At 36.8% G+C, this 15,845-nt stretch overlaps 1 protein-coding gene across 1 annotated transcript in view; it reads left to right on the top strand.

Moving 5' to 3' along the window:
- The window catches only part of ZNF37A (zinc finger protein 37A), a 41,162-nt gene extending 26,808 nt beyond the window's left edge, over positions 1 to 14,354 (top strand). Inside the window, exon 5 of the mRNA XM_070491950.1 lies at positions 14,034 to 14,354. Coding sequence (XP_070348051.1) covers positions 14,034 to 14,224 — 191 coding nt within the window. The 3' untranslated portion in view covers positions 14,225 to 14,354. The remainder of the gene's footprint in view (positions 1 to 14,033) is intronic.
- Positions 14,355 to 15,845: the final 1,491 nt, after the last annotated feature.

Here is a 15,845-nt window from a genome sequence, read left to right as displayed (position 1 = left end):
GAAATAGGTGAAAAAGAAATAAAACTATCCCATTCACAATAGCATCAAAAACAATAAAATACTTAGGGATAAATTTAACCAAAGAACTGAAAAATCTGTACAATGAAAAGTATAAGACTTTGAAGAAAGGAAGTGAAGGAGACACAAACAAGTGGAAAGATATCCCATGTTCTTTGATTGGAAGAATAAATATTGTTAAAATGTCCATACTACCCAAAGCCATTTATAGATTCAGTGCAATCTCTACCAAAATTCCAATGGCATTTTTCACAGAAATAGAAAAAAAAATCCTAAAATTTGTGCGGAACCAGAAAAGTCCCTAAATAGCCAAAGCAGTCCTGAGAAAGAAGAACAAAGCTGAAGGCATCACACTTCTTGATTTCAAACTTTATTACAAAGCTGTAGTATTCAAAACGGTATAGTACTGACATAAAAACAGACACATAGCCCAGTGGAACAGAACCAAGAGCACTGAATAAACCCATGTATATACAATCAACTAATACTTGACAAGGGAGCCAAGAATACTCAATGGGGAAAGGATAATTTCTTTATTAAATGGTGTTCGGAAAACAATATTTACACGCAAAAGATTGAAATTGGACTATCTTACACCACTCACAAAAATTAACCCCAAATGGATTCAAGACTTACTCCTACAGGGAAAGGGGCTGGCCCAGTGGTGTAGTGGTTAAGTTCACATGCCCTGCTTCAGTGGCCCACGGTTTACAGGTCTGGATACCGGGTGCAGACCTAGAAACACTTGTCAAGTCACACTGTGGTGGCATCCCACGTAAGATAGAGGAAGATTGGCACAGATGTTAGCTCAGCAACAATCTTCCTTAAGTAAAATGAGGAAGATTGGCAACAGATTTTAGCTCAGGGCCAATCTTCCTCACACACACACAAAAAAGGAAAAATCTCCTTGACCTTGGTCTTGGCAATAATTTTTTGGATATGACACCAAAAGCGCAAGCAGCAAAAATAACAAGAGAGTATATTAAACTAAAAGCTTCTGCAGAGCAGAAGAAACAATCAGCAAAATGAAAAGGCAATGTACAGAATGGGAGAAAATATTTACAAACCATCTATCTGATAAGGAGTTAATATCCAAAATATATAAGGAATTCATGCAACTCAATAGCAAAAACCCCCAATCCAATTAAAAAATGAGTAGAGGACCTGAATAGACATTTTTCCAAAGAAGACATACAAATGGCCAACAGGTACATAAAAAGATGCTCAACATCACTAATCATCAGGGAAATGCAAATCAAAACCACAATGAGATATCACCTCACAGCTGTTAGAAAGGCTATCATCAAAAAGAGATGTGTTGATGAGGCTGTGGAGAAAAGGGAACCCTTGTGCGCTCTTGGTGGGAACGTAAGTTGGTACAGCCACTATGGAAAACATTATGGATGCTCCCCAAAATATTAAAAATAGAACTACCATACGATCCAGCAATCCCACTGCTGGGTATATTTCTGAAGGAAATGAAATCACTATCTCAGAGAGATATCTGCACCCCATGTTCATTGCAGCATTATTCACAACAGCAAACACATGGAAACAACCCAAGTGTCCATCGACAGATGAATAGATAAAGAAGATGTGGTTACATACACACACACGCACACGCACATGCACACACAGGAATATTATTAAGCCATAAAAAAGAAGGAAAGCCTGCTTTTTGTGACAACATGGCTGAACTTTGAGAGCATTATGCTAAGTGAAATGAGTCAGACAGGGAAAGATCAATGCTGTATTTTTTCATTATATGTGGAATCTAAAAAAGATGAATTCATAGAAATAGAGAGTGGAATGGTGGTTGCAAGGATCTGAGGGGTGGGAGAAATGGGTAGATGTCAGTCAAAGGGTACAAACCTCCAGTTATAAGATGAATAAGTTCTGGGGATCTAATATACACTATGGTGACTATAACAGTACTATATTATATACTTGAAAGTTGTTAAGAAAGTAGGTCTTAAATGTTATCGCCACATATGAAGAAAAGGTAATTATGTGATAGGATGGAGGTGTTAAATAACTTTTTGTAATCATTTTGCAATATATGTGTGTATCAAATCATCATATTGTATACCTTCAACTTACATGTGCTATCTGTCAATTATATCTCAATAAAGCTGAAAAAAGGCCAGTTGCAGAAGGCGACATATTGTATGATTCCATTTATATGACATTCTCAATAAGACAAAACTAGAACGAAAAAGAGCACATCAGTGTTTGCAAAGTGTCCTGTGTGGTGAAATGTGACTATGGAGGGATATCATGAGAGATCTTGGTGGGCATTATTTTGTTTCCTGACAGTGGTGGTGGCTATATGAATCTGTACATGTTTTGAAATTCATAAACCATATGAAAAAGTTAATTTTACTGTATTATAATTTAAAATAAAATGAAAATAACACTTTTTTAAAACTCAATGATAAAGATACCCCCAACAACTCAATAAAAATACATAACTAAATAAATAAACTCAATAAAAAAATCAACTAAAGAATGGGACAGAAACCTGACCAAAGAAGATATACATATATAGGAAATAAACACATGTCAAAATCTTTTAAGATCATTAGTAATTAGAGAAATGTAAATTAAAACCACAATGAGATACTATCACACACCTATCAGAAGGTCTAAAATTTAAAAATTAAACTGGCCATTGCAACTACTGGTGAAAATAAATCTTTCATACAGTGTGGATGGGAAAATAGTAAGGTACAACCACTTTTTCATCTGATTTGGGCATACTAATTTTTTTATGATGGTAAAATAAAAATAACATAATATTTATCATTTTAACCATTTGTAAGTGTAGAGTTCAGTGCCATTAAATACATTCACAATATTCTGTAACCACCATTATCTATACCCAAATTTTTAAATCATCCCCAGCATAAACTCTGTGCCCCTTAAACAGTAACTCCCCAGTCTTGTCCACCCAGCCCTGACGGACCTCTTTCAACTCTGTCTCTATAAATTTGCCTATTTAGGTACCTGCTGTAAGTGAAGTCACACAATATTTGTCTTTCTGTACCTGGCCTATTTCACTTAGCTTAAAGTTTTCAAGGTGTATCCATGTTGTAGCAAAAGTTCAAAATTTCATTCATTTTTAAAGATGAATAATATTACTTGTATGTATAAATCACACTTTGTTTATCCACTTATCTGCTGATGGACACATTGATTGTTTCTACCTTTTGGCTATTGTGAATAATGCCGCTATTAACATTGGTGTACGAGTATCTGTTTGAGTCCCTGTTTTCAATTCTTCTGGGTATATATCCAGAAACAGAATTGCAGTATCATATGGTAGGTCTATGTTTAATTTTTTGAGGAACCTCCATACTCTTTTCCACAGCATCTGCACCATTTTACATTCTCACCAGCAGTGCACAAGGGTTCCAATTTCTTCAAATCCTTGTCAACACTTGTTCTTTTCCATTTTTAAAAATTATATCACTTAAGTACATGTGAAGTGATATGTCATTATGGGTTTGACTTTAATTTCCCTAATGACTAAAGATGTTGAGCATCTTCTTACATGCTTATTGGCCATTTGTATATCTACTTTGGAACAATGTCTATTCAGGTTTTTGCCCATATTTGAATTGGTTGTTTGGGTTTTGTTGTTGTTGAGTTGTAGGGGTTCATTATATATTCTAGATAGTAACCCCCTATCAGGTATATGATAAGTGAATATTTCTTCCACTCTGTAGGTTTTTTCACTTTCTTGATAGTGTGATTTTATGCAGAAAAGTTCTTTATTTTGATTAAGTCCAATTTATCTATGTTTTCTTTTGTTACTATTGATGAATGAATGGATAAATAAAACATATTAATGACAATGTAACATATAGACTTAAAAAGGAATTAAATTCTGATACATGCTATAACATGGATGGACCTTGAAAACATTATACTAAGTAAAATAAGCCAGATGGAAAAGGGAAATATTGTATAATTCCACTTATATGAGGTACCCAGAAGAGTCAACTTTGAAGAGACAGAAAGTAGACTAGTTGTTCCCAGGGGCTGGGTGGAGAGGGGAACGGGAGTTATTGTTTAATGGGCACAGCGTTGCAGTTTGGGATGATGAAAAATTCTGGAAATGGATAGAGGTGATCGTTGCACAACAGTGTGGATGTACTTCATGCTACTTAACTGTATACTTAAAGTGATAAATTCTATGTTTTGTGTATTTTAACAAAAAAAAGGGAAAGGGGTGAAGAAACGTATACCATGCTAAGATGAAGCAAAAGAATGCTACAGTATCTGTATTAATTTCAGACAAAGCAAATTTCAGAACAAGGAGAATTATCAGGGATAAAGAAGAGCATTACATAATGACAGTGGGATCAATTCTCCAAGAAGTCATAACAATCCTTAATGTGTGTTCACCTAGCAACAGAGTATAAAATTACATGAGGCAATAACTGACAGAATTGCAAGGAGAAATAGGTGATTCCATTAGTATAGTTGGAAACTTCAACACTGATCTTTCATTAATTGACAGATCTAGCAGGCAGAAAATCAGTAAGGATATAGTTGAACTGAACAGCACTATCACTCAACTGTAATTGCCATTTATAAAATACTTCATCTAACAACAGCAGATTACACATTCTTTTCAAGCTCACAGGGAACATTCACCAAGATAGACCACATTCTGGCAATAAAATACACCTTAACAAATTTAAAAGAATAGACATTTTACAAGGTATGCTCTCAGACCACAATGGAATTAAATTAGAAATCAATAGCAGAAAGACAGCTAGAAAATCTCAAAATATTTGGAGATTAGTAACACACTTCTAAACAACACATGGGGCAAAGAAGTAGTAGTCTCAAGAGAAATTAAAAAATATTTCACGGGCCGGTGGTGTAGGTTAAGTTCTTGTGCTCTGCTTCGGCAGCCCAAGGTTTGTGGGTTCAGATCCCAGGCTTGGACCTACACAGTGCTTGTCAAGCCTCACTGGCGGCATCCCACATAGAAAATAGAGGAAGATTGGCACAGATGTTAGCTCAGGGACAATGTTCTTCAAGCAAAAAGAGGAAGATTGGCAATGGATGTTAGCTCAGGGCCCATCTTACCCCCCCCCCAACATTTCAAACTAAGTAAAAATGAAAATGCAACTTATCTAAATTTATGGGATATAGCAAAAACAGAACTTTTAGGGAAACTTATAGCATTGAATGTATATATTAGAGAAGAACATCAAAGTCAATAATCTAAGCTCCACCTTAGGAACAAGAAAAAAGAGCATATTAAACCCAATGTAAGCCAAGGAAAATAAATAATAAAAGTTAAAGCAGAAATCGGTGAAGTTAAAAACAGGAAAACAGAGAAAATCAATGAAATCAAAAGCTTGTTCTTAAAAAATTCAATAAAATTGATAAAGCTCTACCTGGGCTAACAAAAAAAGAGAGAAAATACAAATTACTAGTATCAGGAATAAAAGAAGAGCCATCACTGCTGATTCCATGGATACTAAAAAGATAAGAGGAATATTTTAAACAACTGTGTATTCATGAATTTGATAACTTAGATCAGATAGACCAATTCCTTGAAAGACACAAACTACCTGTACTGGGTTGAATAGTGTCCCCTGAAAATTAATGTCCACCAGAACCCCAGAATGTGACCTTATTTGGAAATAGGATCTTATCCGGAAATAGATGTAATTAGTTAAATAAAAGTGTGTTAATAATGTATTAGGTTGGGTCTTAATCCAATGACTGGTGTCCTTATGAAAACAGAAAACAGACACAAAAATAGGGAGGAAGGCCATGTGAAAAAAGGCAGAGATTAGAGTCAACAGTTCAAGGAATGCCAAGGATTGCCAGCAACCCTCAGAAGCTAGAAGAGACAGGGAAGGATTATTCTCTAGAGTCTTGAGAGAGAGCATGGCCCTATGAATACCTTTGCTTCAGCGTCCTAGCCTCCAAGACTGTGAGAGAAGAAATTCCTGTTGTTTTAAGCCACCTAGTTTGTGCTAATTTTTTATAGCGGCCCTAGGAAAGTAAAGCACTACCAAGACTCACATAAGGAGAGGTAGACAATCCGAATAAGACTAGACAGAGGTAAGAGGTAGACAATCCGAACAGACTTCAACTTCTGTTAAAGAAGTTGAATCAATAATTAATAATCTTCCAAAAGACAAAGCACCAGACCCAGATGGTTTCACTGATGAATTCTAATAAACATTTAAAGAAGAAATGATATAAATTCTCTACAATCCTTTATGGAAAATAGAAGCAGAAGGAACATTCCCTACTTAATTCTCTGAGATCAGCATTACGCTAATACCAAAACCAGATAAAATCATTACAAGAAAGGAAAACTACAGACCATAAACACAGATCTCATAAACACAGATGCAAAGTCCTCAAAAAAATATTAGCAAATTGAATCCAACATTGTATATAAAGAATTATACACCATGATAAGTGGGATTTATTCCAGATATGCAAGGCTGGCTCAACATTTGAAAACCAATTAATGTAACCCATCATATCAACAGGGAAGAAAAATCATATAATCATATCAATAAATGTAGAAAAAGCCTTTGATAAATGCAACATCTATTAATGTTGAACTCTCAGCAAACTAGGAATAGAGGGGATCTCCCTCAACTTAAAAAAGAACTCTACCAAAAAACCTATAGCAAACATCATTATTAATGGTGAGAAACTAGATGCTTTTCCTCTAAGATCTGGAACAAGGCAAAGATATCACCCTGAACACTCTTATTCAAACCAGACTGGAAATCTTAGCAAATGCAATAGGACAAGGAAAAGAAATAAAAGGTATATGGATTAGGAAGGAATGGATAAAACTGTCTTTGTTCACAAATGATATGATTATTTATGTAGAAAATCCTAAAGAATCAACAACAACAGGGAAATCCCTGACTATAGCAAGGTTGCAACATATAAAGTTAATATACAAAAGGCCATTGCTTTCCTCTATACCAGCAATGAATTCTTGGAATTTGAAAGTAAAAACAGGATACCATTTACATTAGTAAATCAAAAATGAAATATTTAGGCATACATCTAACAAAATATGTACAGGATCTGTGTGAGGAAAACTTCAAAACTCTCATTAAAGAAGTCAAAGAAGATCTAAATAAATTGATAGATACTCTGTGTTGAAGGATAGCAAGACTCAGTATTGTTGAGATATTAATACTCCTCATCTTGATGTACAAATTCAATTCTATCCCAATCAAAATCCTAGCAAGTTATTTTGTGGATATTTACAAACTGATTCTAAGTTTATATGAAAAGGCGAAAGACCTAGAATAGCCAACAGAATGCTAAAGAACACAGAGGAATGACCTACCCCTCTTTAATACTTATATACAGCTACAGTAATCAAGAAAGCATAGCACTGGTGAAAGAATAGAGAAGTTGACCAGTGATTCAGAATAAAGAGCCCAGAAATAGACCCACATGAATATAGCCAGCTGATCTTTGACCAAGGAGCAAAGGCAATTCAATGGAGCAAAGGTAGTCTGTTCAACAAATGGTGCTGAAACAAGTGGACATTCAAATGCAAAAAAAATCCAGACATAGATATTACATGCTTCACAAAAATTAACTCAAAGTGAATCATAGACCTAAATGTAAAGTGAAAAACCATAAAACATCTAGAAGATAATATAGGATAAAATCTAGGTGACCTTGGGTTTGACAATGAGTTTTCAGATACAACACCAAAAGTATAATCCATGATGGAAAAAAAGATGTACTTTATTAAAACTGAAAACTTCTGCTTTGCCAAAAAAAACTAAGAAAATGAAGATAGAAGCCACAGATGTGAAAAAATATTTGCAAAACATACCTAATAAAGGACTTGTATCCAAAATATTCAAAGACCTCTTAAAACTTAGTAATAAGAAAACAAACAACATGGTTTAAAAAGTGGCATAAGATCTGAACAGCCATCTCACCAAAGAAGATATGCAGATGGCATGTAGTTATATGAAAACATGCTAAATATTAGATATCACTAGGGAATTGCAAATTAAAACAATAAGATACCACTACATACCTATTAGAATAGATAAAATCCAATAAACAGATAATGCCAGATGCTTGTGAGGATACACTGCAAAGGAACACTCATTCATTGTTGATGGGAATGCAAAATGGTACAACCACTTTGAAAGACAGTTTGGCAGTTTTTTACAAAACTAAACATACTCTTACCACATGATCCACTAGTTGCATTCCTAGTCTTGTATCCAACTGAGTTGAAAGCTTATGTCCACACAAAAACCTGCACGTGAATGTTTGTATCAGTTTTATCCATAATTACCAAAAGCTGAAGCAACCAAGATGTCCTTCAATAGGTGATTGATAAACTCTGGTAGATCCATACAATGGAGTATTATTCAGTGATAAAAAGAAATGAGCTATTAAGACATGAAAAGACAGAGGAACCTTGAATGCATTTTTACTAGGTAAAAGAAGCCAATCTGAAAAGGCTACATACTATATGATTCCAACTATATGACATTCCAGAAAAGGCAAAACTATAGCGAAAGTAAAAGATCACTGATTGCCAGCAGTTTAGGGAGAGGGAAGAGTGAATGAAGCACAGGGAATTTTTAGGATGGTGAAATTATTTTCTATGAAACTGTAAAGATCATGTCATTATGCATTTTTCAAAGTCCAAAATCCAACACAAGAGGTGAATATTAATGTAAATTGTGGACCATAGTTAATATATCAATATTGGCTTATTAAATGTAACAAATATATTGTAATGGAAGATATTAATAATAGGGGCAATTGGGGGGAGATGGAGTGGGTGTATGAATTATTAATTATTTAAAAATACTCCATTGATATGCCCAAGAATAAAACGGAGGTGACAGAGGAATGAATTGGCGAACTTGAAGATAGAAAAATAGAAATTACCGAGTGTGAAGAACAGAGAGAAAATAGGCTGAAAAAAAAAATGAACAGAGCCTCAGGGGCCTATGGGACTATAACAGAAGATCTAACATTTGTGCCATTGGAGTCCCAGAAGAGAGTAGGAAGAGGTAGTCCTGAAAAAGTATTTGAAGAAATAATAGTTTAAAACTTAGCAAATTTGACAAAAGTCAAACCTACAGATTAAAGAAGCTTAGCAAACACCAAAGAGGATAAATACAAAGAAAGCCACTCTAAGACACATAGTCAAACTTCTGAAAACTAAAGACAAAAAATCTTGAAAGCAGTGAGAAAGAAGTGACAATGACACTGGATTTCTCATTAGAAACCATGAAGGTCCGAAGGAAGTGGCACAAAATTTTTCCATTTTTGAAAGAAAAGAATCTCAACTGGCAAAAATTGCCTTTAAGAATGAGGACATATAAAGACATTCTCAGACAAAGAAAAACTAAGAAAATATGTTGCTAGCAAGCCTGCCCTTAAGAATGGCTAAAGAAAGTTCTTTAAACAGAAGGTAAATTATAACAAGGTTTGGCATGCACAAAGGAAAAGAATGCCTGAATGGCTAGCAATAGGGGTAAATATAATAGACTATCCTAATTCTCAGGAATTTCTTAAATCCTACTTGACAGCTGAAGCAAAAATTATGACATCATCTGATGTAGTGCTCGATGTATGTAGAGGAAATACTTAAGGTAATTATATTTAATAAGGAGGGCAAAGGAACCTAAATGGAAGTGATCTTTCTACAGTTCACTTAAAGTGTTGTAAAACATCAATAGCAGTGGACTGTGATAAGTTATGTATGTTCACTATAATGCACAGAACAACCACTAAGAAAACTATACAAAGTGATATGCTTAAAAAACATTATAAAGAAATCAAGCTAGAATACTGAAAAACATTTAAATAATCTACAGAAACATGAAAGTGTCAGTTCTTCAGGAAGGCATCACCACAATAAATGTATATATGCCTAATAATAAAGCTTCAAAACGTGAAGAAAAATTCAACAGAAGGGGGAAACTGAAAAATCTATAATTGGAGTTGGAAGTTTTAATACTTCTCTATCTCAACAGTTGATAGCACAACTAGACAGAAAATAAGTAAAAACATAGAAGGTCTGGAAAGCACAACCAGACAGAAAATAAGTAAAAACATAGAAGGTCTGGAAAACACTATCAATTACCTTGACCTAAATTACTTTTATGGACAGTGCACCCAACAACAGCAGACAGTATGTTCACCAAGATAGACCATGTGCTTCGCCATAAAACAACAATCCATGAATTTTGAAAGACTGAACTCATAGATTATGTTTAATTACAATGGAATTTTAATAGAAATCAGTAAAACGAAACAAAACAAAACAAAACAAAGCCCAAATGTTTGAAAACATTAAAGCACACTTCTAAGTAACCCAGGGTCAAAGAAGAGTCACAAGGGAATTTAGAAATATTTCTAACTGAAGGATAATACAAATGCAATGTATCAAAACTTGTGGAATGCAGCTAAGGTAGTGCTTGGAGGGAAATTTATAGTTTTATCTCCTTAAAAATTCCTGTGTGTCCCTTCTGTAGTTAAACATTCCTTCTGTCCAATCCCTGGCAACTGCTATCTGTTTTCCATTCCTATAGTTTTGCATGTTTTAGAATGTCATATGAATGAAACTTTTGGGGCTGGCTCCTTTCACTTAGCAAAACACATTTGAAACTTGTCCATGTTGTTGTATGAATCAGTGTCTCCTTCATTTTTAACACCAAATAATAGTGCAATATCTGAATGTACCACAGTTTATTCTCCGTTCACCTGTTGAAGGACATCTTGGTTGCTTCACTTTTGGGCAATTGTGAATAAGCTGCTGTAAACATTTGCATGCAGTTTTTTGTGTGGATGTAAGCTTCAAATCAGTTGGCTAAATAACTAGGAGCATGATTGCCACATTGTATGGTAAGAGTATATTTAGCTTTGTAAGAAATTGCCAAACTATCTTCCAAAGTGGCTGTACCATTTTGCATTCCCACCAGCAAGGAATGAACACTCCTGTTGCTCCACAGCCTCATCGGCATTTGGTCTTGTTGATTTTTTAAAAAATGGTTAGCCATTGTAATATGTATTTAGTGGTATCTTGTTGTCATGACTGACTCATTTTTGAAAATGGTTTGGCAGTATTCTACAAGCTAAAGATATATATATCCTAAGATCTGGCAACTTCATATATGTAACAGGAGACATTGTTTGTAAAAGAAAAACAAAAACTGGAAGCAACTCAAATGTTCATAGACAGAAGAATGAATAAATTTATTATGTTATAATCACATAATAAAAAACTATGTATTAGTCCAAAATATTTAAAACTTAACATATTATTTATGGAAGTATACATAGCAATAAAACTATAATGAACATCTGGGTAATGATAAATACAAAGTTATAAATAGTGGTTACTTTTTTCGGGATCTTATGGAGGAGGGGCACACAGTGAGCTTTAAAGTCATTGCTTATATTCTTTTCCTTAGGTTGGGTAATGTGTACACCTGTGTTTGTTTTATTCTTTATATGTGATCTGTGCATTATTTTTTATACTGGAGGCCAGTAGCATTGCATTGTTTGATAATGAAAAGAAATAAGTACCTGATGGACAAAAATGTTACTTCTCCTTATCCTAAATGCTTCCAAGTCTTACTCAAGTGTCTCTTCTTACATATAGACCCCTTCCTAATCCTCCTCAACTATTCTAACCCATTTTTGATGAATCATCAGAAGAATGGCCTGAGAACTCTAGCCCACGATGATGTTTTCTCTCTTATCTGAAATCTGATAACTTTGCTATTTGTGTCCGTTAATTTTATGTGTCAACTTGGCTAGGTCACAGTACCCAAATAACTGTTGTTGTGAAGGTCTTTTTTGTCTTAGATGAGATTAACATTTAAATCAGTAGACTTTTTGAGGAAAGCAGATTACCCTCGTAATGTGGGTGGGCCTCATCCAATCCATCCAATCAGTTGAAGGCCTTAAGAGAAAAGACTGAAATCTGCTGAAGAGGAAGGAATTCTCCCAGAGACTTCAAGTTGCAACCTTGACTCTTCTCTGTGTCTCCGGCCTGGTATCCTGCCCTACAGATTTCAGACTTGCCAGCCCCCACAACACGTGAGCCAATTCCTTAAAATCTCTCTCTCCACACACACCCTATTTATTCTGTTTCTCTCAAGAACTCTGACTAATACACCATTTATAGCCATTTTTGAGAAAATACATTAAAAGCATCTGGAAGTGCCTGTCAAAATGTAGGTACTTGATAAGCATGCATATTTTTTCTCTGCTTCTTCCTTCTATGAATATTGTTTAACAGTTTCATGTTTTCTTTTCCTCTATGTCATCTATTGGTGAGCAACAAATTGCCCGAAAACTTAGTGGCTTACAACAACACTTTGATCTCACAGTTTCTGTGGGTCAGGATCTGGGCACAGCTTAGCAAGGTGACTCTGGCCTAGGGTCTTTCACAGACAGCAACCTCGGCTTTAGTCATCTCAGAGATTGACTTGGGAAAGATCATTTTCCAGGCCCGCTCATGTGGCTGTTGGCAGGATTCAGGTCTGTGCTAGTCAGGTCTGTTAGCCTGAGGGCCTCAGTCCCTCGCTGAGAGGAACCCTCAGAGGCTGTCCTCAGTTCCCTGCCACTTGGGGCTCCCAACAGGGCAGCTTGCTTCATCAAAATGTGTGATCTGAGATAGCAATAGAGAGTATACCCACAAGACAGAAGTCACAGTCGTTTATAACCTAACCACGTGAGTGACATCCAACCACTTTTGTGGATTCCATTTATTAGAAGCAAGTCAGTAAGTCCAGCTCACACACAAGGGTGAATTCAAGGGTGTGAAACCAGGGGGTAGGGATCATTGGGGCCAGGTCAGAAGCTGCCTAACACATTTTCATTTTCAGATCCATTCATTATTCAACAAGTGGGAACTGAGCACTTACTATATGCCAGGGACTGTTCTAGTCACTTGTGATACACCACTGAATAAAACAGACCAAATTCCCTGCCCTCCGCAGGGAGAGACAGTTAATTACATGTGTGCATGTTTCAACATGATAAATGCTATCAAAAATAGGGCAGGATAAGAGCACTGGGAGAGCTGAGGTGAAGGTGGGGAGTCAGGAAAGGCCTTGTAGAAAGGGGAGAGTTGAGCAAAAGTTTAAAGAAGGTGAAGGAATTGGCTACATGAATATCTGGAGGAAGAGGAACCAATGCAAAGACTCAAAGGCAGGAGCACGCCTGCATCTTCCCAGAAGAGCAAGGAGGCCAGTGGCACCGAAGGCTAGTGAGCAAAGGAGAGTGTAATAGGAGATGAAGTCTGAGAAGATGAACCAAGACAAGCAGAGCTGAGATGTTATTGTAAGGACTTTGACTTTTTCCTGAAATGAAATGGATGCCATCGAAGGGTTTTGAGTAGAGGAATGACTTGATCTTACATGTTTTTTTGTTTTATAAACCTAAAAATTAAAATAGGATATACATTCAGAAAGTACACAGAGCACAAATGTACAGCTCAGTAAATATTTACAAAGGAAGCACACCCACTGACTAGCACCAGATGAGGAAACAGCATCACTAGCCCTCCAGAAGCTGCACCCACGGCCCCTCCCAGTCATACATCCCCTCCTCTGTAAAGTAACAGTTTTCTTGACTTCTATTGCCATATGTTAATTTTGCCTAGTTTCAAACTTTATATAAATGGAATCATACATGTTCTCCTTTGTATCTGGCTTCTTTTGCTAAACATAATCTAAGTTGTTGCTCATGGTAGTTTATTTTCATTATTACATACTACTCCAGTGTATGAATATACTACAGTTTATTAATGCTTTTGTTGATGGATTTTTGGGGTTTTCCAAATTTGGACAATGCTATGAACATTCTTGTATATGTCTTTCAGTATATATTTCTGTCACTGGCTTATAGGGTAGGTTTATGCTCAGTAATAATAAGGATGCCGAACCATTTTCCAGACTGTTTATACCAATTTAAATTCCCAGTGGTGCTTTATGTTTTAACAGGGTCACTCTGGCTGCTGCATTGTGAAGTGGCTGTCCAAGGGCAAGGATGGAAGCAGGAAGACGAATCAAGAGGTTTTGCAGGAATCTGTGTGATAAGATGGGGCTCGGCCCAGAGTGGTAGTACTGGAGATGGTAATAGGTGGTTGGACTCTGGTTATATTTTAAAGGTACTGTCAACAGGAATTTTCTGACAGGTTGGATATGGAGGACATAAAAAGAGGAGACAAGGATGTGTCCAAGGTGGTTGGCCTAATCAGCTTTATGGATGGAACTGTCATTAACTGAAATAAAAACTCGGCAGCTGGTTTGAGAAGGAAGATCATGAGTTTCATTTGGGCACGTTATGTTTGAGATGTCTATTAAACATCCAAACGGATATGTCAGGGAGGCAGCCAAAGTTCAAGAGAGAGGTCTGAGTCATGATGTAAATTTGGGAGTTGTTGGCAAATGATGGTGTACTGGTCAGGGCCCAATCAGGAAGGAGAAACCACACAGTAATTTGAACAGGAAAAGTTTATATTAAGAATTATTAGCTACAACAGGGTATTGCAGCAATGAGGCATGGGCTAGTAAGAAGAGACCCCTAAAGAATATAAGAATAGCAGATCTGAGGAGCAGCCACTACCCTATGGCAGAGATGGAAGGCCCAGGAACGGCCCCCTCACCCCCACCAGTGAGATCTAGAGCTCACTGGAGTAGTATGGCCATGGCCCACTCGTGTCAGGGGAGTCCCTGTAAGGCTGCCCACTGGAACTTGTTGGAAATCCCTTTCTAAGTGCTGGGGGAAGCGGATGTGTCTCAGGAGAGTAACTCAATGACAAAACTTCCGGGAGGTCATGGGGGAAAGGGAGTGGGGAGCTGCTGGCCACCACGTACTGAAGGAGATGGCCCTGGAGAAGTCACCCACCTGCAGAAGCCTGGCCACGGAATGGAGCAGAACCTGTAGGAAAGACTGCTTGAATCCTGCAAAATCTCTATATTGACATGTACTGACCAAACTTAACAAGTCAGTCAAAGGAAAAATATTTAAAGGGCCCAACTCCATTCTTGCACAGTAAGAAATTAGTATGAATTTGTAGCAGAGATACAATAAATTGAGAACTGATACAGATGGCACATAAAACCACAAGACAAAATGAGATCACCCAGGGAATAAGTATCAACACAGAAGATAAGACCAAAGGCTGAGCACTCTGGGCTCTCTCCAACTTAAACGGGTCAGGCAGGAGTGGAAAAACCAGCAAACGCCATAGAGGAGGAGCAGCCAGGGCTGCAGATGATGTTCTGGGAGCCAAGTGAATTAAGAGAGAATAGGAGGAGAGGAACAGAGAACATATTGACAATTGTTTTGTGAAATTTTGCTACAAAGGGGCGCAGAGAAAAGGTGTAGTATCTGGTATAGAAAATGGAGTCAAGAGGAGTTTGTTTTGAAGATGACAGAAACTGAATGTTGCATGATGATAGGAATAGTCAGGTAAAAACTGAAATGTTGGGGAGAGAATAGACTGGCTGGAGTGGTGCCATGGAGATGATGGGATCCTGCACTGAAGTGCAGGCTTCCTCTAGGTGGACACAGTGGTGGTTCATCTACAGTAATAGGCAGGCAGCAGAGGGGGACATGGGTGGATGTGGTGGTGAAAGTCTGTGGTGGTGGGAGTCTCCACTTCCATTTTCCTAGTGAAGGAGGACGCAAGGAAGGGGGTTGGTGGGAAGGACTGAAGAGAGAGGAGGAGGTATGAAATACTCATGCAGAAGAGTGGCATAGACCAGGCAAAGCTGGAATTATTAAAGTGAGGGCGGTCAGCGTGGTTT

Source organism: Equus asinus, chromosome 2 (genome assembly GCF_041296235.1).
Source record: "Equus asinus isolate D_3611 breed Donkey chromosome 2, EquAss-T2T_v2, whole genome shotgun sequence".
In the NCBI taxonomy this organism is placed as follows: Eukaryota; Metazoa; Chordata; class Mammalia; order Perissodactyla; family Equidae; genus Equus; species Equus asinus.
This window is presented reverse-complemented; position numbering and strand designations above follow the sequence as displayed.